The sequence below is a fragment of the Rhinoderma darwinii genome, chromosome 8, assembly GCF_050947455.1.
Source record: "Rhinoderma darwinii isolate aRhiDar2 chromosome 8, aRhiDar2.hap1, whole genome shotgun sequence".
NCBI lineage: Eukaryota > Metazoa > Chordata > Amphibia > Anura > Rhinodermatidae > Rhinoderma > Rhinoderma darwinii.
This window is the reverse complement of record NC_134694.1, coordinates 104552785-104578431: the sequence shown is the minus strand read 5'-3', so window position 1 is coordinate 104578431 and position 25647 is coordinate 104552785. Positions and strand designations below refer to the sequence as shown.

The 25647-nt window shown below is 42.5% G+C and overlaps 1 protein-coding gene and 1 long non-coding RNA gene across 3 annotated transcripts; one reads left to right on the top strand and one right to left on the bottom strand.

Annotated features, from left to right (window-relative positions):
• Window positions 1-1728: 1728 nt before the first annotated feature.
• Window positions 1729-9598, bottom strand: LOC142658831 (SERTA domain-containing protein 2-like). The gene is made up of 2 exons (XM_075834442.1): window positions 9480-9598; window positions 1729-5751 (listed from the first exon to the last, which is right to left on the bottom strand). The coding sequence occupies exon 2, from the start codon at window positions 5743-5745 to the stop codon at window positions 4666-4668; it is 1080 nt and encodes a 359-aa protein (XP_075690557.1). The 5' UTR covers window positions 5746-5751; window positions 9480-9598; the 3' UTR covers window positions 1729-4665.
• A 13506-nt stretch (window positions 9599-23104) lies between these two features.
• LOC142658830 (uncharacterized) lies at window positions 23105-25152 on the top strand. Of its 2 annotated transcripts, XR_012850198.1 has the most exons (5): window positions 23105-23975; window positions 24329-24546; window positions 24643-24716; window positions 24816-24874; window positions 24980-25152. It is a non-coding gene; the product is annotated as an uncharacterized LOC142658830 (long non-coding RNA). The 2 variants fall into 2 exon arrangements; XR_012850197.1 differs by having other exon boundaries at window positions 23105-24546.
• Window positions 25153-25647: the final 495 nt, after the last annotated feature.

Sequence of the window (25647 nt, the reverse complement as noted above, 5' to 3'; positions counted from 1 at the left end):
TAGACCACTTTCCGCAGCAGGGATTGACAGGCTGCGGTACAAAAAAAAATAAAAAATACGCACCGCATGTCAATTTCTGGTCGGAAATTTTACGCAGCGTGTGGATGAGATTTGTTAAAGAGGCTCTGTCACCAGATTTTGCAAGCCCTATCTGCTATTGCAGCAGATCGGCGCTGCAATGTAGATTACAGTAACGTTTTTATTTTTAAAAAACGAGCATTTTTGGCCAAGTTATGACCATTTTTGTATTTATGCAAATGAGGCTTGCAAAAGTCCAACTGGGCGTGTATTGTGTGTGTACATCGGGGCGTTTTTAATACTTTTACTAGCTGGGCGTTGTGGAGAGAATTATCATCCACTTCTCTTCAGAACGCCCAGCTTCTGCCAGATCACGCTGTGACGTCACTCACTTCCTGCCCCAGGTCCTGCATCGTGTCGGCACCAGAGGCTACAGTTGATTCTGCAGCAGCATCAGCGTTTGCAGGTAAGTAGCTACATCGACTTACCTGCAAACGCCGATGCTGCTGCAGAATCAACTGTAGCCTCTGGTGCCGATGTGTCCTCGCTCGTCCGACACGATGCAGGACCTGGGGCAGGAAGTGAGTGACGACACAGCGTGATCTCTCGAGAACACGCTGTGTCTGCACTGCCAGAAGCTGGGCGTTCTGAAGAGAAGTGGATGATACTTCTCGTCAGAACGCTCAGCTAGTAAAAGTAGTAAAAACGCCCCGATGTACGCACATAATACACGCCCACTTGGACTTTTGCAAGCCTCATTTGCATAAATACAAAAATGGTCATAACTTGGCCAAAAATGCTCGTTTTTTAAAAATAAAAACGTTACTGTAATCTACATTGCAGCGCCGATCTGCTGCAATAGCAGATAGTGGTTGCAAAATCTGGTGACAGAGCCTCTTTAAATCTCACCCACTTTGCTGCTATTGTAATCTGCTGCGTATTTTCCATCTGCAATTTCAGACGGAAAATACACAGCAGTTCCACTACGTGTGGAAAAGCCCTTAGACAGATTAGTAAATGTTGGCCAATGTGTCACGAAAAGACTAACCTCAGAATCACTTGGATAAGTAAAAGCATTACAAAATTATTCTCACAAAGTGACAGGTCAGGTTTGAACATTTGGGCTGCTTCCCAAAGTCCAAAATAGGCTTCGTCCTTAAGGGGTTAAAAGTAATGCTCTGGGCAAAACTTTAAGGCTGGGTTCACACGAGCACATTAACGTCCGTAATGGACGGACGTATTTCGGCCGGAAGTCCCGGACCGAACTCTGTGCAGGGAGCCGGGCTCCTAGCATCGTAGTTATGTACGACGCTAGGAGTCCCTGCCTCTCCGTGGAACTAATGTCCCGTACTGAAAACATAATTACAGTACGGGACAGTTGTCCTGCAGAGAGGCAGGGACTCCTAGCATCGTACATAACTACGATGCTAGGAGCCCGGCTCCCTGCAGTGTGTTCGGTCCGGGACTTGCGGCCGAAACACGTTCCGTCCTCTACGGACTTAACAGGCTCGTGTGAATCCAGCCTTATACCTAGTGCAGGGCATGAAGGAGTGATGCATGACAACACGGCATAATATTACACAGCAATATTAGAGCAGCTCAATTATCCTGTATTTAAAAATTTTGCAATAAAAAAAACATTCACAATAATTTCTTGCAATTTTTTTTTATTTTTTCTTAAGTTAGAAAAAAGAAAATATATTTCTCTCACCTGTACACATTGCATAGATTCTGTTAAACAAGATATACTTTAAATAACATTTTCTTCAAAACAATACGTGCAAAATGAAACGGCTCCTTTTATCACCAAAAAAAACCAAAAAACTCATTTCCAGCAAAATTCTCTAAGATTTCCAAGGTGGACAGTTATCAATTAATGCAGCTCCCCACCTACATTTCTTGAATAATGTGATTAATAGGTCAGCCTCAAATGGATAATTGAATGGTTTTGACTACTGCCAAGTTCCCCCACTGCCTGATCTCTGCTCAACTCAATCTTGAGTTGATCACCGTGTTTGACAGTCTTGTTGCTAAGGAAACACTGCCCAGCAACCACACCTTATTAACAGGGTTGTCAGACAGCATGTCCTAAGTAACTAGACTGTCTCATATTATTAATATCTTCAGGGTGTATTACAACCAAGCTGAGTGTAGATACAGGAGGAGGCTTGAAAGGACTTAAAAACCAACCTCCCTCTAACGGCCACCACTTATACAAAAAAAATATATGGCCACAAAAATGCCCACGACCAATTGGCATCCTTAAAATTGTACCTTCCTAGTTCAGCGCTAGAGATTTCTAATCTGGACAACACATGATTGAAAGACACGATTCTCTGATCTCAGGAGTACACTCCATACATTTGCGAGACCTGGCAGACCTCAAATATAATTCCATGACAATTTTACTTCAGATGGAGATGCTTTGAATGAGATGGTAGAACACCAACCAGGCTGCCAGATTTTATTTGGCTAGGTTTACATGCTACGATTTGGCGTGAGCTCATTTGTGACCGGACGCAATGAAAATGCCAAATTGATAATTGCCATTATTTTAATTTAGACTAACCAGACTTGCTACATTCCTTATGCATAATTATCCGATTTTTGCCAATTCATAGCGTGTAAACCTAGCCTAAGGGATGGATCAATAAACCGCCAGCAACCATGAACTACATGATGCTAAGAGCCATTATCTAAACCCAGAGAACTAGTGTCATAGTTAATAACACATCAAGTGTGCACCTTATATTACACATAGAAAGCCACCCACCCTAATAGCAGTCAACTAAGGGGGGGCAAATAGCCCCAAAAAAAAAAAGTGTCGAAGAGGCTGGAAAACCATGTATCCAGCGCTCAAGATAAGAGGGGTCATATGATGAAATTCCTGCAGCTCATCCACAGAGGAGCAGCTCAATTCTTCTTGCCCCAATTGGCACCTTGGGAGCCCATTTGCTGGGTGAAATTGCACCCCTTCCCTAGAGTGACAGAGAAATCCAGAAATGGCATCTGTCTTGGTGACTTGTTCTCTTTAATCAGACGTGCAAAAATGAGAAAATCCTGATAATAGGTCTTGGTTACTTTTTGGGTAGTAGAATACCAGAACCAAAAGCCCATATTTAACATATACCATCACTCGCACACAACAGTTACTATTAATTTGCAGCTGTCGTACATTCTTAAAAATGTTCCTTGTAAATAAATGCATACAGAGTCTCCAACTGCTCGCAGGCACCATGTATATATAATGTTCATTTGTTAAATATGGCTATTGTACAAAAGTCTTTAAAAAAAATTAAATAATAATGTTTACTTCTGAGGTCACTTGAGATTTCACATTATTTGACATATACACCCATCAGGCATTCACGGTTCTTTCCACTGGTTTATAGAAGACATCAATGTAAAGTTAATCAACACACCCAAAAAAAAAAAAAGTTGGAAGTAAAAAAAGTTTCATTGGCAAAGGCCTAAAACCACAATGGGTTTTAGAACAGTATTTCTCTTTTCTGTGCCCACTTTGCCACACGGTCAAGCAAATTATCCATGGAAACGTAAGGCAATCAAATGAAATAGTTCTCAATAATAGTGGATCCCTGCCAGGATACAATGTTTACTACATAGTACATTTTCAGCATAGGAAGGCGGTAGGGAATATACATTTGGAGATTTTTATCAATTGGGCGTAATTTGTGTCCATGTTCATTACTTATAAAGTCTTATATAAACAGCACTGGATCCAAGGGGAAAGAAGAAGGAAATCCTCTCCTTTTGGAAAGTTGAGATCCAGTCTCCATTTTGGAAGAGTGAACAGGGACCGGAAACAAATGTGTAACCAAGCCATTGACCTATCCCTAGCCGAGAATTGAAAGCAAAGTAGGCAAAGAAAAACTGCTGAATTCAGAAAAAAAAAAAAAAGTTACTTAAATAATGGTTACGGTAGACAAAAACTAAAATAAAAAAATTGCCGAATTCAGAAATAAAACAGTAACAGTTAAATAATGGTTTGGAAAGAGGGAAGCACACTGTCGTAGATATGATCCAATCCCAATAAAGTGACTGTGTAGCACCGGACACGCAAAATGTTTAAAGTGTCCCAGAAAATGGTGTTGTCATAGCAAAAAGCTATTTTGCTTCGTTTATGAAGTCTCACAGTAACAATTTAACCATAAACTGGTTCCTATGGGTGACACCCATTCTCCAATGCCCTATTTTTTGTATATCTGCCCCCATATTTTTGATCCTCCACAGCACCAACGTCTTACAAAATAAAACCAGTTACATAAAAATACAATCTTCATAGAAGACAAGGTGGACTGACTGCCCTGTGGGCAATTAGCCCAGTCCACCCCCATAATACATTATGGTATTAAGACCAGTTATAAAATAGTAACATAATAATAATAATAATAGGAGGCAATATGCATCACATAATCAGCCATGGCAAGCTTGATACAGGTGACTATATGACTGCATTGCTTCTGTAAACATTCAACACCCCTTGCTACCGGTCAGAGGCACTGTTCTTGTACGTAACGCAAGATAACCAGCAAAGGATAGTCTGTGCAAAAGTTGCATATTCTTAAAAGTCCTTCCAGCTCATTAACTGGACATTATTTCATATTGTCCTACCGCCGACTCAAGACATCAAGATCCAACAAGTATTTCCATGATGTTATCTAAGTCATTTGGCTCCCTAAGACCTTGACTGGAGCTATAGGATGAAGAATTACAAGAGGAAGGAAACCACAGGTCTTCCGAAGAGGAAAATCGGCTGCTTGGGGCAATCCCAGTAGGGGGAATCTCTCTCTCAAACACAGAGGTGTCTATATCTGAAAAAGGGTCATCAAAGGAAACACCATTAAGATAACTAGAATTCATTATTTCAAAACTACCAAAGACAGCCTCCGAAGCCTTAAGTTCTTCAGTAGGGACTGATGAGGAATTCTTCTGCACAGCTGAGGACTGTGAACTAATTTCTTCAGGACTGGTAGTGACCATAGCAATAGTTACCTCGGGTACAATAGAAGCCGAGGAGAATACAGTAGGCACTTGTTCCATCGACGACGTGTCCAGAGGTTGTGTGGTTTCTGAACAGGCTGCAGCCAGTACCAGCTCGCTTATTAACTCTATTTCCCCGGTGTCTCTTGAGGATCCAGGGTTAGAGTTAAACACCTCTTCCTTCACAGTTGCACCTCGATCGCATGGTGGTTGAACAGATGAGGGAAATCTAGAACCAATATTAATGGAGGACTCTTGCTTGGCTTCAGGATCAGGTGTGCCAAAACGTGGCTGAATGTTTTGAGGGCAACTTTCATCTAAAACACTTTCCAGCTCTTTTAAAATGGTAGCAATGGTGGCAGTCACAGAGAAGTCATCTTCAATGGAAGGCAGGACAACGTTCTCCAGATCTTGAGGAAGGACAGGCCCTATGACATGCCCAGACAATGGATCATAAGCACCAGACACACCACCTTCTAAAATTGAAACATTACACTGATTTTCATGGCAGATCTCCTCTTGAATGACTCTCAGAGTGTTGGCGATAAGAACGTAGCGTCGCAAACTAGGCTCGATCATCATACGTCCCTTGTTGAACTTCTCAAGTGACATGTTTAACAAAGTCTGACGGAAGAAGGAGTAACTGTCTGTCTGAAAGGACAGATGTCCATCCAGCACAGACTCCTCCCAATCAGGAAACTTTCTCTTGACGCCTCTGGTAGGCATGGCCAACTGGAAAGAAGAAGAAAGATGGTCAAGATTTCAATAAAAACATGTTTAGCAAACAAACGTTCAGGACTTCTAGTGCAATAATATAATGACAAGTGTTACAAGATTATATCAGATATACACAGAATTACTTATGGAAGGGGTCTACATTACCGGTACTTCTGGCTGAGTATCTTCTGTAAAGGAGCACGTCTTAGGCTATATTCACAAGACCGGGTGTCAAATCGGCCGTGGAAAATGGCTCTTTATCACAGACTATTTGAACCCGTGCGGGATCCGTTTTCACAGATCCATCATAGACGAGTCTCTTGAGGTATCCGGGAAAAACGGGCTAAAATAGGACATGTCCTATTTTTTCCTAGACCATTCACAAGGTTCGTTAAAAAAAAACACAAAAAAACAAAAAAAAAAAAAGACCGTGTGAATAGCCCCATAGACATGCAGCAATTTTAACGCAGCTTTGTGACGGCCGTTGACAAAAAAAACAATAAACAGCCATCACACAGCAGACTATCCCTGTCGTCTGAATAAGCCCTTAGGATGCATCCTAGGCAGGCTCGTCCATACCTCTATAGCAAATACAGAAAGCTTCTGTGTCACCTCTCTAACGCCTATGCAGATACATATATCCCCCCCCCCCCGCCCAAAAAAAAAAAGTAACCCAGCAGATCATGGGTATCTTCATATGCCAAACAAAAACAGCTGTAAAATACAAAAGTTGTTTTCAATGGAAAACAGCCGCTGATTTTCAGCCGTTTTTTTTACAACCGGTTTTGGATCGGTTTTTCTATTGACACAATGAAAAACGGCTCCAAAAACAGCTCAATAAGTGACATGCACTTTTCTATGAGGCTTTTTTTACGCAACGTTTTTACAAACGGCTGCGTATAAAACCCCCCCGTGGGAACTAAATGCCGTTTACCCCCGAAAAATGGCTGAAAATAAGCCGTGTGAACATACCCTTACTGCACAAGCTTAACCCAGGGTCACGACAATGAAGAAAGCACGCAACTGGACTACGGCTATGTACAAGTTTCGATGGGCCCATACTGTGGCATGTTCCATCGGATGCCTTATTACGGAAGTATTTGTTGCAATACGATGCAGTACAGAGGCTCCATAAGACAGCACGCAGCTTCATAGGGATTCCGTGTGCCACCAAACAGACTGTGCCTTCAGGGCTGTTAGCAGTTCCCCATTGTTAAAGTTTCAGAGCTGACGCTTGGTCCTCATACACTGATCTTGGGGTCTATGGGGCTGCAAGGGGGGTATGGACAGTCTCATTTAAAAGGTTGTTTTATGGTCTAGACGAGTGACTCCCCAGCTGTCGCAAAAGTACAACTCCCAACATGCGACAGCTGGGGAGTCACAGGCCTGAGGGCACTAAACTAGGTACACACAAAATAATTGTTAAAATGCATACAACATACATTGACCCCTCCCCTGCAGCTGGGGTCCCCCAAGATCAGCAACTACTAAACAAATTTAAGGATGCACGTTTTTCTGGGGAAAGAATTTAAAAGGCTCAAATAATTTGGCAACTACAGTTAAAAAGGAACATAAAGTGTGTGCAACATAGAACAGAATTAACCCACTACAAGCTCATCCATGTAATTAAAATTGTAAGCTCACTGGGTCAGTTTCGTCCTTACCATAGTCAACCCTTTGCATTGTATATTGAGGTTTTACATATGTACACCATTGTTCTTCCCATGCTGCGGCCCAGGTCATCAATATTACCCTAAAATAACTGGTGTAATAACTTTGTGCTCAGATATCGGTTCAGGGCTCAGACACTGGGAGCCTAATAGAGCAGCGCATTTTCTCTTTTTCTTCTTCAGAGCTGCAAAGAGATCCTATTACAAGACAAGTCTCATCCCTAATCCTCCCCCACCTCACTATGAAAAGCCCACCCTCCCCCTCCTTTATAGCCAACTCCTCCCTACTCTCCGCTGGGATTCAGAAAAACAACCCTACTACCATTTTGCAAAATACCAACATCATCATCCTCCTCTCATGAGTGGTGGCAACACAGGTGCAATCTTAACAGATGATATATATATATATATATATATATGTATATACACACACACACACACACACACACACACACACACACACACACACACTAGGCTGGCCTGAATGCTTCCTCTAAGACACAAAATTCAATACAACATTTTGAGGCAACTGCCCAAAATTGTAAAGGTAATCCTTTTAAAGAGCGGGAGTCAATACACATAGGATATAGGGGAACTGGAAGATCTGGTCTAGTATAGGAATGGATCATACAACTCCATGGCAACTTTTTTTTTAAAAAAAATTAGTAGCCAGGCAATAAACTTTCATACAGATCAATATAAAAACAACCTAAAAAGTTATGTGCCAGATACTAATATATAGGTGCACTAGCCAACTGGCTCCTTGTATTTGCCCATGGCTGTATACATATAGCTGTACTTCTCAGAAATAAAACTAACTTCCTAAAAATCACACTCAAATGCCCTTCCCCAAGCGCAGTCAATGGGGTTTAGTGAAAGCCCCTCAATCTCAGCCAGATTTAATGATGTCCTCATCAGTCCTAATAAATAGGGTAGCCACCTCGATTTCAGCACTAGCTCATTCAACCCCAATAAATGGAGCCCAATCACATCACCCTCAATAAATGGAGCCCAATCACTTCCCACCACCCCCAATAAATAAGGACCAATCAGATCCCCCGCCCAATGTATAAATGCACAGTATACACTATAACAAATCACCCCTAATTTTATAACACCTCCTATAACTTGAAGCAGTCTTATAATATGCGATCAGCTATATATGGGTTTGCACAGACACCTATACATTGCAGGCGCCTATAGAGAATAGACACAGTATAACTGCAATGTAGCCACATACAACCGCTGCATTATTAATAGTACAATACTTACACATCCGGGGAGCACTAGTCCTGCGTACGGAGCTGCTACAATGTATCACACATATATTCTCGATTGATACAATCCCTTCCCGCCGCTGCATTCAAGTTTAGTATCTACTGCTAACGCAACGGCCCGCCCCCTAGAGCAAAGCACTACGGGAACTGTAGTGACCCAGAGCGTCGTAACCAATAAGCGTACACGGCGGGTAAGACTGCAATTCCCGTGATGCAACTAGGCAGCGGTGGACGACGCATGCGTAAAGTATACGGCTCATTAAACCGAGCGTAAAGCTTGCCTTTTAATTTAAAGGGGCTGCGTCCCAGGTAAGAAGTGTGCAACAACTTTATGTGGTGAATAAAGTTGTAGATTTTAAAGCCAATTAGTCAGAGACTACGTACGTTGTTAGTAGATGTTGGAGCCAATAGTTTATTTTTAATGTCATTTTTTTTTTTTTTATCATGCATGTATATTGGTAAGGTGCTGCAGGATATGTTAGCGCTGTATACACATAGGATAATATAATAATGATGCATGGGCTAGCAACTGCCAGGACGTGCAAAAGGTAAGTGCAAGACATCTGCAGAGGGTATCATAGTGTCCTCTGGCATCATTGTGAGGGGCACAGTCAGGTAGCAGAGACCTAAAGGCAATAAACATAGCACTAATATCACTCCCAGCCATGTCTTATGCATGGAAACCACCACAATCTAGGCTGAAGAGCTTGCACTCATGCCCGACAGCACTTGTCAAACCCAAGCAACTTAGAATTCTGCAAAAATTGTGAAAACCCTTCGCCCATGTGACACATACCTTATTACGGAGTCCTCAGTGTGCACAGGATTAAAATTTGCAGCCTCCCCAGCGAGAAGAAACTCTGTGTTTTCCCCGAGGATTCATACTGTACAGTTAGGATCTGTCCCCTGACACCCCCCTCCTCCTCCTCTCAGTGCTGCACTCACAAACATACCCAGCCCCACTGCTTCTCCTTCCTTCCCATTGGCAGGCAATGCAACCTGGCATGCAAATCCCAGCAGCTGATTGGCTGAGAATGTGTTGTCCCGCCCTCACCTCAGCTGCTCCTCTAGTCTTTTACTATTGCACTGAGGAAAACGTGGAGGGGGTGGGGTGAGCTCCCCCTTCACCTCCATACCAGTGCGTCCTGAGAGTTCCCAGTGTCTAAAATGTAGAATGACAAGTCAGGGAGGAGGCTGATGCCGCCGCCACCGCCGCCATACACTTACGTTTTATTTTTTCTCTCCCCTTCATGTTATCATAATAAATTTGATTATAATTCCCTTTCCAGGGGACAGTCACGCTACCTAACACAGGGTGACGAGGACTTCACATCAGGATAGACCTACTGAGAGGCAGATCTTCCTACCACAGGTCATGCCTATGAATCTATATAGATTCCGTATCTTCAATAACTATTTATTATAAGCGATGAAATGACGGCGCTATATTCCCCCCCCTGACACACACCCAGTTGATGTGGTTGGTCGCATGTAGACGACCTCTTTTCGTTGTCTGTTCCATGACCAGTATGGACGGTCTAACCTTTAGGTTGGGTTCACACACACTATTTACGGACGTAATTCAGGCGTTTTAATCTCGAATTACGTCCGGAAATACGGCACCAAAGCGTCGGCAAACATCTGCCCATTCATTTGAATAGGCTTTACGATGTTCTGTGCCGACGGTCATTTTTTTTACGCGCCGCTGTCAAAAGACACTTCTTGAGACGTAATTGGAGCCGTTTTCCATTGACACAATGGAAAAACAGCTCCAATTACGTCTGTAATGGACGCAGCGAAAAGCGCCTGCACATGCCATTACGTCTGAAATTCCGGAGCTGTTTTCTCCTGAAAACAGCTCCGTAATTTCAGCCGTAACGGAGGCTGCCGTGTGAACGTACCTTTATACTAAATGACGCTTCCATTGATTTACATGATGGAATATAATTTAATTTCCACAATAAACCATCGTTGGTCATTATAATTGAGTGTTTTGAAATATATCTTTTAACCCCTTCAGGACTGAGCCACTTTTGGACCAAATGACACAGCCTCATTTTTTTAAATCTGACGTGTGTTACTATATGTGGTAATAACTTGGGAATGCTTTTACCTATCCAAGCGATTCTGAGAATGTTTTCTCGTGACATATTGTACTTTAAATTAGTGAAAAAATTTGGTCGATATATTCAATATTTTTGTGTGAAAAACACCAAAATTTAGAGAAAATTTGCAAAAAATTAGCATTTTCGAAATTCAAATGTATCTGCTTGTAAGACAGATAGTTATAGCACACAAAATAGTTACTTATTTCACATTTCCCACATGTCTACTTTAGATTGGCATCATTTTTTGAACATCCTTTTATTTTTCTAGGACGTTACAAGGCTTATAAGTTTAGCAGCAATTTCTCAAATTTTCATGAAAATTTCAAAAGCCTATTTTTTTAGGGACCAGTTCAGTTCTGAAGTGGCTTTGAGGGCCTTATATATTAGGAACCCCCACAAATCACCCCATTTTAAAAACTGCACCCCTTACAGTATTCAAAACAGCATTTAGAAAGTTTCTTAACTCTTTCTGCGTTTCACAGGAATGAAAGCAAAGTCGAAGGGAAATTTTCAAATTTCATTTTTTTTTTTGCAGAAATTCCATTTTAATCAATTTTTCCTGTAATACTGAAGGTTTTTACCAGAGAAACACAACTGAATATTTATTGCCCTGATTCTGAAGTTTTTAGAAATATCCCACATGTGGCCCTAGTGTGCTACGGGCCTGAAACAAAAGACCCAGAAGCAAAGGAGCACCTAGAGGATTTTTGCGCCTTCCTTTTCTTAAATTATATTTCAGGCACCATGTCAGGTTAGAAGAGGTCTTGTGGTGCAAAAATAAAGGAAACACACCAAAAAAGACCCCATTTTGGAAACTACACCGCTTGAGGAATTCATCTAGGGGTGTAGTGAGCATTTTGACCTCACAGGTGTTTCATAGATTTCATTAGAATTGGGCAGTGAAAATGAAAAATTACATTATTTTCCAATAAGATGTAGCTTTACCTCAAAATGTTTCATTTTTTCAACAAATAAATGAGGAAAAGCACCCCAACATTTGTAAAGCAACTTCTCCAGAGTACAGAAATACCAAACATGTGGTCATAAACTGCTTTTTGGGCACGCAGCAGGACTCAGAAGGGAAGGCACGCCAATTAGCTTTTGGAGCGCTGATTTTGCTGGATTAATTTCTCTGAACCATGTCGCATTTGTAAAGCCCCTGAGGTACCAGTACAGTGGAAACCCCCAAAAGTTACTCCATTTAGGAAACTACACCCCTTGAGGAATTCATCTAGGGGTGTAGTGAGCATTTTGACTCCTCAAGTGTTTCATAGATTTCATTAGAATTGGGCAGTGAAAATGAAAAATTACATTATTTTCCAATAAGATGTAGCTTTACCTCAAAATGTTTCATTTTTTCAACAAATAAATGATGAAAAGCACCCCAACATTTGTAAAGCAACTTCTCCAGAGTACGGAAATACCCAACATGTGGTCATAAACGGCTGTTTGGGAAGCGGCAGGACTCAGTAGGGAAGGCACGCCATTTAGCTTTTGCAGTACAGATTTTGCTGGTTTGATTTCTCGGCACCATGTCGCATTTGTAAAGCTCCTAAGGTACCAGTACAGTGGAAACCCCCCAAAAGTGACTCCATTTGGGAAACTACACCCCTAAAGGAATTCAACTACGGGTGTAGTGAGCATTTTGACCCCCCAGGTGTTTCATAGATTTCATTAGAATTGGGCAGTAAACATGAAAAATTTCATTTTTTTCCACTAAGACGTAGCTTTAGGTAAAAATGTTTCATTTTCTCATCAAATAAAGGAGAAAAATCACCGTAACATTTGTAAAGCAACTTCTCCAGAGTACGGAAATACCCCATATGTGGTAATAAAGTACTGCATGAATACACATCACGGCTCAGAAGGGAAGGAGAGCCATTTGGCTTTTGGAGAGCAGATTTTGCTGGATTGGTTTTTCTGCGCCATGTCGGTTTTGCAAAGCCCCTTAGGTAGCAGTACAGTGGAAACTCCCCAAAAGTGACTCCATTTGGCAAACTACACCCATTGAGGAATTAATCTAGGGGTGTAGTGAGCATTTTGACCCCACAGGTGTTTCATAGATTTCATTAGAATTGGGCAGTGAAAATGAAAAATCACATTATTTTCCAATAAGATGTAGCTTTACCTCAAAATTTTTATTTTTTTCAACAAATAAATGATGAAAAGCACCCCAACATTTGTAAAGCAACTTCTCCAGAGTACGGAAATACCCAACATGTCGTCATAAACTGCTGTTTGGGCACGCAGCAGGACTCAGAAGGGAAGGCACGCCATTTAGCTTTTGGAGTACAGATTTTGCTGGTTTGATTTCTCGGCACCATGTCGCATTTGTAAAGCTCCTAAGGTACCAGTACAGTGGAAACCCCCCCAAAAGTGACTCCATTTGGCAAACTACACCGATTGAGGAATTCATCTAGGGGTGTAGTGAGCATTTTGACCCCACAGGTGTCTCATATATTGTATTAGAAATTGGCAGTGAAAATGAAAAATTACATTATTTTCCAATAAGACGCAGCATTAGTTAAAAAATTGTCATTTTCTCAACAAATAAAAGAGAAAAAGCGCCATAACATTTGTAAAGCAACTTCTTCAGAGTACGGAAATACCCCACACGTGGTCATAAACTGCTATTTGGACACACAGCAAGGCTCTAAAGGGAAGGAGCGCCATTTAGTATGTGGAGTGGAGATTTTATAAGATTAGTTTTTTGACACCATGTTGCATTGAGCTATAGTACCAGTACAGTGGAACCCCCGATAAATTACCCCGTTTTGGAAACTAGATCCCTCAAAGAATTTATCTAGCGGTGTAGTGAGCATTTTGACCGCACAAGTGTTTTGCAAAAATTAGTAAACAATAGATGTTGCAGATTGAAAATTGACGTTTTCCACAGATATGCCATTTCAGTGCCCAATGTGTTGTGCCCAGCTTGTACGACCGTAGACACACATCCCATAAATTGTTAAGCAGGTTCTCCAGAATACAGCAATACCCCATATGTGGTCATAAATTGCCGTTTGGGCACACTGCCAAGCATAGTTGGACCACCATTTGGCTTTTGAAGCGCAGATTGGTGTTTTAGTGGTATATTATCTTATAATGTGGGGGCATATGTAAGCTGTGCGGAGTACATCAGGATATATGTAAGCTGTGCAGAGTACATCAGGGTATATGTAAGCTGTGCGGAGTACATCAGGGTATATGTAAGCTGTGCGGAGTACATCAGGGTATATGTAATCTGTGAGGAGTACATCAGGGTATATGTAATATGTGCGGGTACATCAGGCTATATGTAAGCTGTGAGGAGTACATCAGGGTATATGTAAGCTGTGCGGAGTACATCAGGGTATATGTAAGCTGTGCGGAGTACATCAGGGTATATGTAATATGTGCGGGTACATCAGGGTATATGTAATCTGTGAGGAGTACATCAGGGTATATGTAACTTGTGCGGAGTACATCAGGGTATATGTAATCTGTGAGGAGTACATCAGGGTATATGTAAGCTGTGCGGAGTACATCAGGGTATATGTAAGCTGTGAGGAGTACATCAGGGTATATGTAAGCTGTGAGGAGTACATCAGGGTATATGTAAGCTGTGCGGAGTACATCAGGGTATATGTAATCTGTGCGGAGTACATCAGGGTATATGTAAGCTGTGCGGAGTACATCAGGGTATATGTAATATGTGAGGAGTACATCAGGGTATATGTAATATGTGAGGAGTACATCAGAGTATATGTAAGCTGTGCGTAGTACGTCAGGGTATATGTAAGCTGTGCGGAGTACATCAGGGTATATGTAATATGTGAGGAGTACATCAGGGTATATGTAAGCTGTGAGGAGTACATCAGGGTATATGTAAGCTGTGAGGAGTACATCAGAGTATATGTAATATGTGAGGAGTACATCAGGGTATATGTAATATGTGAGGAGTACATCAGGGTATATGTAAGCTGTGAGGAGTACATCAGGGTATATGTAAGCTGTGAGGAGTACATCAGGGTATATGTAAGCTGTGCGGAGTACGTCAGGGTATATGTAAGCTGTGCGGAGTACATCAGGGTATATGTAATATGTGAGGAGTACATCAGGGTATATGTAAGCTGTGAGGAGTACATCAGGGTATATGTAAGCTGTGCGGAGTACATCAGGGTATATGTAATATGTGAGGAGTACATCAGGGTATATGTGAGCTGTGTGGAGAACATCCGGGTATATGTAAGCTGTGCGGAGTACATCAGGGTATATGTAATCTGTGCGGAGTACATCAGGGTATATGTAAGCTGTGCGGAGTACATCAGGGTATATGTAAGCTGTGCGGAGTACATCAGGGTATATGTGAGCTGTGTGGAGAACATCCGGGTATATGTAAGCTGTGCGGAGTACATCAGGGTATATGTAAGCTGTGAGGAGTACATCAGGGTATATGTAAGCTGTGCGGAGTACATCAGGGTATATGTAAGCTGTGCGGAGTACATCAGGGTATATGTAAGCTGTGCGGAGTACATCAGGGTATATGTGAGCTGTGTGGAGAACATCCGGGTATATGTAAGCTGTGTGGAGTACATCAGGGTATATGTAAGCTGTGCGGAGTACATCAGGGTATATGTAATCTGTGCGGAGTACATCAGGGTATATGTAAGCTGTGCGGAGTACATCAGGGTATATGTAAACTGTGCGGAGTATATCAGGGTATATGTAATATGTGAGGAGTACATCAGGGTATATGTAAGCTATGTGGAGTACATCAGGGTATATGTAAGCTGGGCGGAGTACATCAGGTCATAATAGGATGATGTAATAATGGGGTGAATAAATAATCCATGGATTGGTGTGGTCGCTTTGAACCAATCCTTTATGCACAGGCCGGGATTATTGGGTATTATACAAAATATCTGCGCTCCAGTGTTGCCTTATATTTGACTTCTTCACTAGCCCTATAAGCCGCACAAGGCCCTAAAGTTTCCTCATCTCCGCTGCATCGACAGGGTCCACCTGTGGGGTCCAGCAAATGATGATGTCGGGTATTTAGTGAAATTCTACTGGACCTAAAAAATTAATCTGGGCCGTCATTTAGAATTATTTGGCATCATTGCGTTTTGAGAGTCATAACGTGTTATTTTTCCGGTGACGGAGCTGTGTGAGGGCGCGTTTTTTGTGGAACGAGCTGTAATTTTTATTGGTTCCATTTTGGGGTACATGCGAATTTTTTAATAAAAATAGTCTTTTCTAAAAAAATCATGTTTTAGTGTCGCCATTTTCTGAGAGCCATAACTTTTTTATTTTTTAGTTGATATCGCTGCGGGACGGCTTGTTTTATGCGTGACGAACTGTAGTTTCTATTGGTACCATTTTGCGTTACTTGCAACTTTTTGATCACTTTTTATTACATTTTTTTTTAAGACAAGATGACCAAAAAATAAAATACTGTAATTGTTTTTTATGCAAAAATTTTCCGGTGTTCACCGTGCGGTAAAAATAATTTGACATTTTTGTAGATCAGGCCGTTCCGAACGTGGCGATATCTATTATGTATAGTTTTTTTTCATGTTTTCATTTTTTTTCTAATAATAAAGGAGTTGATCAGGGAAACAGGGCAAGTGTTGTTTTTATTATTTATTTATTTATATTTCTTTCACATTTTTTTTTAACTTTTTTCACTTTTTCTTTTACACTGACCTGGGGACTTGAAGATCTGGTCTTCTGATCCCCGGTACGATGCACTGTACTACTTATGTAGTGCAGTGCATCGTAACTGTCATTCTTCAACTGGCAGTTAGCCTATTAGGTCCTGCCTCGGGCAGGACCTAATAGGCTTCCGTACCTGGGCAACCAGGAAGCCTAGTAACGGCTTCCTGGTTGCCATAGCAACAATCGCCAGCCGGGATCCATCGCGGGGGGTGCAGAGGGAGCTCCCTCCCTCTGTAAACCACTTCAATGCGGCGGACGTCATTGCCGCATTGAAGGGGTTAAATGGCTGCGATCGGCGGTAACAGCCATCGCAGCCATTGCAGCGGCATGTCGGCTGTGTATAACAGCTGACAGCCGCTGAAGATAAAGCGCGCACAGCTCCTGTGCTCGCTTTATCTCCAGGGCGGGACTGTACGCCCGAGTGCGGGAACTCACTTGGAATTTGGACGTACAGTCACGCCCAATCGCGGGAAGGGGTTAAAGTAAGCGCTGGATTGTGTCTTATGATTCTCCACCTGCGTGCGCGGACATTGTACGGTGGTACACAGAGTCCCTATGGCTCCATATTACAGATCTGTACAATCGGGTGTGAACCTAGCCTCTCTGCTGCCTGAGGCGAACTATAAAAAGACACCCCCCCCCCCAAATCTATCCGAGTTTTCTTATTACTAGCTTTACACAACAAACACGCAATATATAAAAAAAATTAAATAGGAAAACATTTGTTGTTTATTTGTAAAGTGCTGATTAATGTATAGAAAAGATTTAAAGAATTCTTCTTACTGTATTACTTTAGTATCATAGATCAGCAACGCAGCATTAACACTGAAAATGGTTTAACGCAACGTTATGCCCCCTTTTTATTACCTAATTGACTTATGATTTTTAACTGAGTTAAGTGGCCCGGCGTGCAGTGACGTCATCGTGGCGGGCAGTTGACGTCATCAGCGTGCTCCCGATCTCTTGTAGGCCTCAGGCCTAAACCAGGCTGTGGCCTACAAGAGCAAACGGCGGAGCAGGGAGACAATGGCCAGGGCTTGGCTGGCAAATTTTAGTCTGGGGGGCAAGCACACAGCCCTGGCCCAAGAGTCGTGGCCTATTCTGGGGGCACTGGGCAATTGACGAGTTTGCCCCCCTAACAAGGCTGCGGAAGAACTCTGCTACCTGTCAACGGAAAAATCATTCGCCAGTAGGAAAAATGTTTCTTGATGGCGGAGTACAAGAAAGCCTGACCTGGGAATTAGACTTTCTTGTACTCCGCCATGGGGAAACATTTTTCCCTCTGGCGGATGACTTTTCAGTTGACAGGAAGCAGAGTTACATGAAGGGGAATTATTTTTCCTTGACCTCTAGTTTCTATTGTGGCAAATTTAAGTTTTTTTTTTATTTTTATACTGCTACATTTTTTTGGTAGGTTCCACTGGAACGTTTGGACTACGCCGTAGATTCATTGGACTACTTCGATGAGCTAGTTTTTATTTAAAAAAAATGTAATAAATAAATGGTAAAAGAGGGTTGCATGGGGGAGTTTTGATTTCAATAAAAAAAAATTTTCTTATATCTGTTTTTTTTAATACTTTATTATGGCCTTAGGGCTGCTGTCTGATTGACAGCATTTAATTACTAAGGCTGGGGCTTAGCATTAGCCAGTAACAAGGCTATCACTAACCCCTATTATTGCCCCGGTTCCCACAGGGATACCGGGAAGAGCCGAGTACGATCCAGTACCTGACCATTTGAAACAGGCAGGGCAATAAAGCAGCAGCAGCCTAGCATCACCAGGGTGGGAAGGGCCACGGTTTTGGGCCATTTCGAGCCTGATATTACCAGCCTGCAGCCACCCCAGTACCCTTCACTTCAGATGGTCGGGTACTGGATCGTACCCAGCTCTTCCCAGTACTCCTGGTGGCGGTGGGTACCGGGGTAATAATAGGGGGTTAGTGCTAGCCTTTTTACTGCCTAACACTAAGCCCCTTCTTAGTAATGGACACTCTCAATCAGACAACTGCCATTACTAAGGCGATAATGAAGTATTCACAAACAGGGACATAAAAAAAAAAGTTTAATTGAAATAACTCTTCCACACAATCCACTTTAACCATTTTATTGAAAAAAAGCTTAAATCAGCGAAGTAGTCCAACGAATCTACGACGTAGTCCAAATGTTCCAGCGGAACCTGCAAACTAAAAATTAGCAGTATAAAAAATAAAAATAAAGATGGCTGCCCACACAGAAGTACAAACATGTGAATAAATAGTTACTTTACGGAACATATTAAAATAATTAGAAAAAATAGGCCCCTAAATTAAAACATCTAAAATAAATAAAAAAATGAAATAATTATAACACCTTTCCTTTAAAGAGAACCTTTTACCTGCCCATACGTGTGCAGAATGTATTGTGCCGGGCTGCACAAGCCCTGGGGCACTTTACATTTTTTTCCTAGACTCCTCCGTGTTTCAGAGATCGGTGTCGTAATATTTGGCGCCCGATATTTAAATAACCCCTTGAACTGTCAATGGGGTAGTAATTGCCAAGGGGGCGTGTAACATGGCTGTGACACTGTCCAATCACCTACGGACATTGTCACAGCAAAAGCTGAAGAGAGGAGAGCATGTGCGCGCAGCTACGCTGCCACTACGGAACAGAAGAGGAGAAGAAGAGTGTGAATTCTTCTTCTGTTTCATGGCATCGGAGCTGTGCACGCGCGCACGCACGCTCTCACTCTTTAGCTCTCGGCAGACAAGGACGACAAGACTGATCTCTCGCGAGAGATCATACAGTCTTGTACTTGACTGTCGAGAGCTGAAGAGTGAGAGCGTGCGCACGCACATGCTCTCTAGCTCCTGCTGTTGACACTGTCCGTAGCTGATTGGACAGTGTCACAGCGATGTTACACGCCCCCTTGTCAATTACTGCCCCATTGACAGTTCAGGGGGTTATTTACATATGGGACGCCAAATATTACGGCACCGATATCTGAGTAACGAAGGAGGCTAGGAAAAAAATATAAAGTGCCCCAGAGTTTGTGCAGCCCTGACCATTACATGCTGCACTCAGCTGCACATCTATGGGCAGGTGAAAGATTCTCTTTAAAGGGTAACAACATTTTTTAAAAACTTTTGACATGTCAGAAGTTTTGATCAGTGGGGTCCGAGCACTGAGACCCTCCACTAGTCGCTAAAACGAAGCAGCAGAAGTGCTTGGGTGAGCGGTGTGCTGCTTCAATTCTGTTTGGCTTTCCTTGGAGCAGTGTACAGGCTCAATAGAAAGTCTATGAATCCGTACACCGCTCACTCGGCTGAAAGTCGATCATAAATGAAGCGGCACAGCGCTCACCCGAGCACTTCTGCTGCTTCGTTTTAGCGATCGGTGGGGTCTCAGTGTTCGGTCCCCCACCGATGAGAACTTCTGACATGTCACTATGACATGATAAAAGTTTAGTTGCAGTTTAAAGGTTATGTACACCTTTAAAAACATATTTTTATGTATGCATATATATATATATATATATTATTTTTTTTTAATTTTTTTTTTGAAATATATATATATATATATATATATATAGATATCTATCAATGCGATTGGTGCAAGTTTTAATAACTTTTTATTGTAAATTACTTTTTGAGATACAGCTGCTTTGTATCCTGTATACAGAGCAGCTGTATCTAGTGCTGAGACCTGAATCCATTAGGTCGCCTATTATCGATCACATCTAATTTATTAACTTAGATGTGATCGGTAACAGTTCGATCCTGCCCCATCTAATTTAAAAGGTGTCGACCGACGCTGGGGCGCCGGGAGTATACTGCAAGGGGGGGTCTGGGTGTTTGACTGACAGCAGAGGGCTCTATAGGGGAATAATCTCCCCCCCGCATAGAGCCCTCACTAGTCACTATACTGAAAGGTTAGGGGGGTCTGAGCATCCGACTGACTGCTCTAAGGCGGGGCAGAATACTCCCCCCTATAGAGCCTTCTGCAGTAAGTCAGACGCTCAGACCGCCCCCCCCCCCTGCATCCCCCTATCCTTCATAACGTGAGGGCTCTGGGGTGGATTATTCCCCCCCCATAGAGCTCTTGGCTGCCAGTAAAATGCCCAGACCTCCCTTGCAGTATACTCCCGGGTCCCGGGCCCTCAGCTACGGCCGACCGACACCTTTTAAATTAGTGAAGGCAGGAGCGTGAGAGCTGTAAGTGGCGCTCAGTTTTTAATACAGCCCACCGCTCACCTCGTGCATCTCGTCACTTCTCTTCTTGAGGAGAGAGCGCTCGACGGCTCCTTCTGGAGACCAGCTCCTCTCTGGCGGCGCATGCTGCGTACAACGTCAGAGAGGAGGAGGAGTGTTCTTACAGACGTGCCCATCATGCGGCGCGTCAGGTAGGTAAAACAAGGCATGCCCCCTCTCCCCGGTCCAGTCCGTCCCTGGTTCAAAATGCCGCCCTCATTTTCGGCTAGGTTGCGCTGCCTGAGGCTGTCGGCTCATCTCGCCTCATGGCAGGTGCGGCACTGTGTACAATATAGATCTGTAATATGGCTGGGAGCATTGGCCAAAATGTTATTAAATATCACACCCTAAGATGGAGAATGACTTCTGCCACTCACCTTGTTGCAGTTTTTCCTAATCAAACACTGGAGTGGATCCAAAAGGAAGGAAAAAGTATAAAGGAAGGTTAGACGAATGTCTGCCCAACGCACCAGGTTTACCATCTACTGTGTATGGGGGTGTCCTGAAGGATAGGAAATATTTGGATTTGTACATGACTGATCCTTTGTTCTCACAGGAGATAAGCCGCCACCATAGATGTCTGGCAGCAGCTTATTCCCCTCTCCCCATTGAGCATACCTGCACGCTCAGCCGAGGGTGCATGTGTATGGGGTGGGTGGCGGGATGAATAGCTGTCAGCCAAACGAGCGATCTGCCAACAGCTATATAAGTTGTATGGCCACCTTTTATATGTCTCCTCTTTTTTTATCCTTTCCTGTGTTGGGGGTCAAAAATTGCCTCATAAACTGCATGTGCAAATTCAGCCTTACATTGTGGGGTGATCCTGACAAAACAGACAGTCCGACGATGGGGGTAAAGCTGATGGGGGTGCAGAGGTATCAGTCTCACCCTGATGCAAGAGGGGGCTGATATTGTAAATGGCACAAAGTAGGTTAGGAGCCCTGTTAAATATTTTGCATTGGGGCCCAGGAGCTTCAGGTTACACCTCTGTCTCCCATCATTAGCTGGTATGTGGGGTGCTGCCCCGTGTACAGCGTTCTATCGTAGCCTCTACAGTAGATCGGAATAGGGCCCACAATTAATAATTTTTGTGGATTTGGGTTAATTGAGTGATGTGGAGGCATTATTACATAAGCACATGACAATTATGTAAAATATGTCTGTGGCATGAAGGATGGTCCTGGTAGTACACGTGGCTTGGTTGAGGAATTTATTATGTTTTTGAGAGGCTTTTTCTTGTTTTAGTTAGTATTATTTTTATTTGTTTTGCATTTACTTATTTTTATATTTGTTTAACATAATTATTTTCCTGAGGGCTGGGGTAGGTGGTACGGCATGCTCTGCGTCTTCCCAGCATTCCTATATTTAAAGGGTAACTAAACGTTCAACAAACTTCTGACATGTCATAGTGACATGTCAGAAGTTTTGATTGGTGGCAGTCCGAGCACTGGGACCCCCACCAATCGCTAAAACGAAGCGGCAGAAGCACTCGTGTGAGCGCTCAGCCGCTTCGTTTCTGTTCGGCTGTTTCCGGAAAGCCGAAGTAATGGAGTACACCGCTACATCGATTTCTGGAAAAAGCCGTCGAGAAACGAAGCGGCTGAGCGCTCACATGAGCGCTTCTGCCACTTCGTTTTAGCGATTGGTTGGGGGACTCAGTGCTCATCAAAACTTCTGACATGTCAGAAGTTTGTTGAACGTTTAGGTACACTTTAAGGGTATTTTCATACATAGCCTTTTTGTACTTTTTTTTTGTTTTTGTTTTTTCTTCAAAAAATGTAATTTAATCATTTTAATACATGTGAATGGAATTTTCCCTTCGACGTGTCTTCAAATAATATTTGTATAAATATCACGCTATGATGTCAGAACCTGACACTGATTGACTGACATTTGGTTCCCCCTCGCTCTCTTTATAAAGAGGCTCTCCAGCAGCTGCAGTGTGTATTATACAGCACTGTACTCCAGATGCTGCAGAACATCAATATGCACACAACAGCTGCTGGAAATCAACTAAATACACACGTCAGATGCGGCAGAACATCATAATACACATCACCGCTTCTGAAAATATGCATAATACACACTTCAGATGCTGCAGAACATCAGCATACACATCTCATCTGCTGCAGACCTTCTTTTTGAATTGATAAGTTCTTCATATTAATCGATGGTGGCCAGTAATCTCACTCTTAGGCCGGGTTCCCACATAGTGTAAACGCTGCGGAATTTCCGCAACGGAATTGTGTGCGGACATTCCGCAGCATTTACAGTAACAGCAAAGTGGATGAGATTTAGAAAATCTCATGCCCACGCTGCCGGAAAAAACCTGCAGCGTAAACGTTAATAAATTGACCTGCGATGCGGAATTTAGTTCTGGAGCATGTCAATTTATGATGCGTTTTGTTGATTTTCTGTTGCGGGTTTTCCCAATTGAATTCAATGGAGATGCAAAACCTGCAACAGAAAGCCAAGTGTTGTGACTTTTGCGGCATAATCGCAGCTATTACACTGCAAAAATCGCAACACCGGAAAAAAAATCATACTTACCCAGATCGCCCTCCTTCTTCCTGCAGTCGGGCCTCCTGAGATGATGTCTCATCACATGTGACCGCTGCAGCCAATCACTGGCTACAGCGTCACATGGCCTGCAACACCATCATAGGAGGCCGGAGCGGACGTCAAAGGAGGGGGGGAAAGAATGAGTGTTGTTATTTTTTGTGCAGCGGAAATTCTGTCCGAAAAACCACATCACATTGTGATTTTTACGCAGCGTATCTGACCCGTGGAAACCCGGCCTTACTCTTCAAAAAGAAGTCCTTCAACATATTATAATAAATATTATACCCCTACTATGAAATATAAGGAATATAAGAAGTCACCAATGGCCTTGTGCTTATATATGGTCACAGAAATCCTTACGACTTCTAATATTTTTAAAATTGTCAGCAATGGGTACATTATAGTATCTATCAGTATCTATCAGCAGAAGGATAATGTATGCCTTTTACTAACTTGGAGCTGAAACAATATTTTGTTTTGTGGAAGAGTGAACTAGTTTGTATTACAGATTAAGTGTTTACTTCCCGAGCTTCTTATTGATCTTTGATCAAGGCCCAATAACACCGGGGGCCACCTGAGTATTTAGTTCTCCAATTTTCCAACAACCCAGCTTCGGAGGTTACTAAGCCATGAGCGCCCGAGAGCTGCGCCAGCTGATCGCTGACAATGACGCATGGCTGAGCCGACCGGAAAATCAAGGTAAGTGAAATGTTTAGATAGAGATAGACAATATTCCCCCATAGAGGAGCTTTCCTGGGAGGGTTTATCCCTGGGGTCTGTTGGGCAATGTTTTAGGATAGACAGCGCATTCTCTACCTCCCATTCCTATCCCTTGGGGGCAGTTTTACCTTCAGCCCAGTTCTACCTCGGCCTTGTGATGTCTACAGAGAAGAGATGTACAGAGCAGATTTACTCATCCCAAAGTAACACTAATCTATGCTGAGGTTCCCCTCCCCCTAAACCCCACAGCAGCAGCAGGGTCCGTCACTATGGCCAAAAGTGTTTGATAAAAATTTGTATAATTATAATAAATTATAATCTCTGTCAAATAGGTCAGGCCATATTTCTCCAAAGACTAAGGTCTTCCCAAAGAGCGTATGGAAGACCTTCCACCAGTGACGCGTATCAAAGAGCCACAAATGCTGTCACTGCGAGGACAGGGGGACCGGTCAGAGATCCTCCGCGGCGCCGGGGACAAGTAGAGACCAGGGAGCGAAGTGAAAAAATTTGGCGCTGACAGGGAAAGAGACCGTCTTATATTCCAGCCCAGGTAAGAGACCTGCAGATATATTAAAATTGTATTATTGTTAAAGCTGCAAAAAAAATAAATCATCATTATTTTCCTGACAATTTGGTCTCTCTTTAGTTTACCATCAGATTTGGTCTCATCTCATCAAGCATGAAGGGCTATGAACAGGGAAATCCCAAAAACACCAGACGGTAAGTCACCTATTCCCTCTTCTGTCTGCGTCCTATGAGATGTACATTGTATGTGACATAGAAATAATTTATATATATATATATATATTATTTTCCCAGAAAGAATCTCCAAGTCTTGAAAAAATTGAGGATTCAGATCAGGACGACCTGAACTACAAGTAAGTAAATATTAGAATATCTTCCTTTTAGTTTCCAGTTTGTATTTACTTTTGATCATGAATCCATAGATGTGATATAATAACATGTTCTCTTTCTCTTTTCAGAAATCTATAAAAGTCACTTCCAGGTCACGTCCATCATGATCGGAGGATTCCTCATCTGCTGCATAGGAACACTGATCCCACCATGTGCGGTGATCCTGAGAACAGCGACATCTCCAGTCCTGGATGTTGTCATATATTCTATTCAATGGCAAATTATTCCTAAATATAAAAACAATTTACCATCTTTATATCTGGTCTGTAGAGTTATTGTTCAATATATATAATTATGTTATCTAATCTTACGAGCATATAATAAAGGAGGAGACAGGAGATTATGGTCAATAACAATGGGACACGCGTCTTGCTGGACCATTGGCCATTAGCCCCAGTTCAGGACCTGTAAATCTGGATAAAGATTAAAGAAGAGAAGTCAAGCATCAACATACACCTCACACAAGTATAAAAAAGAGAGATTGCGCTTGTAGGATACACAGTTCAAATCCGTCACTCCTCTGTATTTGCGGGACACCATTACGAGGATGTGGCCGGCTCTTATGACACATACAGCACTGTTATTGATATAGTATTATTGATGAATATAGAAAACTTTGTAGTAGATCTTATTAGGGATAAGTCCCCTTCCAGTAAACCGTAGTTCCACTTTGCCTGCAGACTCTCTGTAAATGTTTGAAAAAATGGATTGTAGGAAGAAGGGAAAACTAAATATT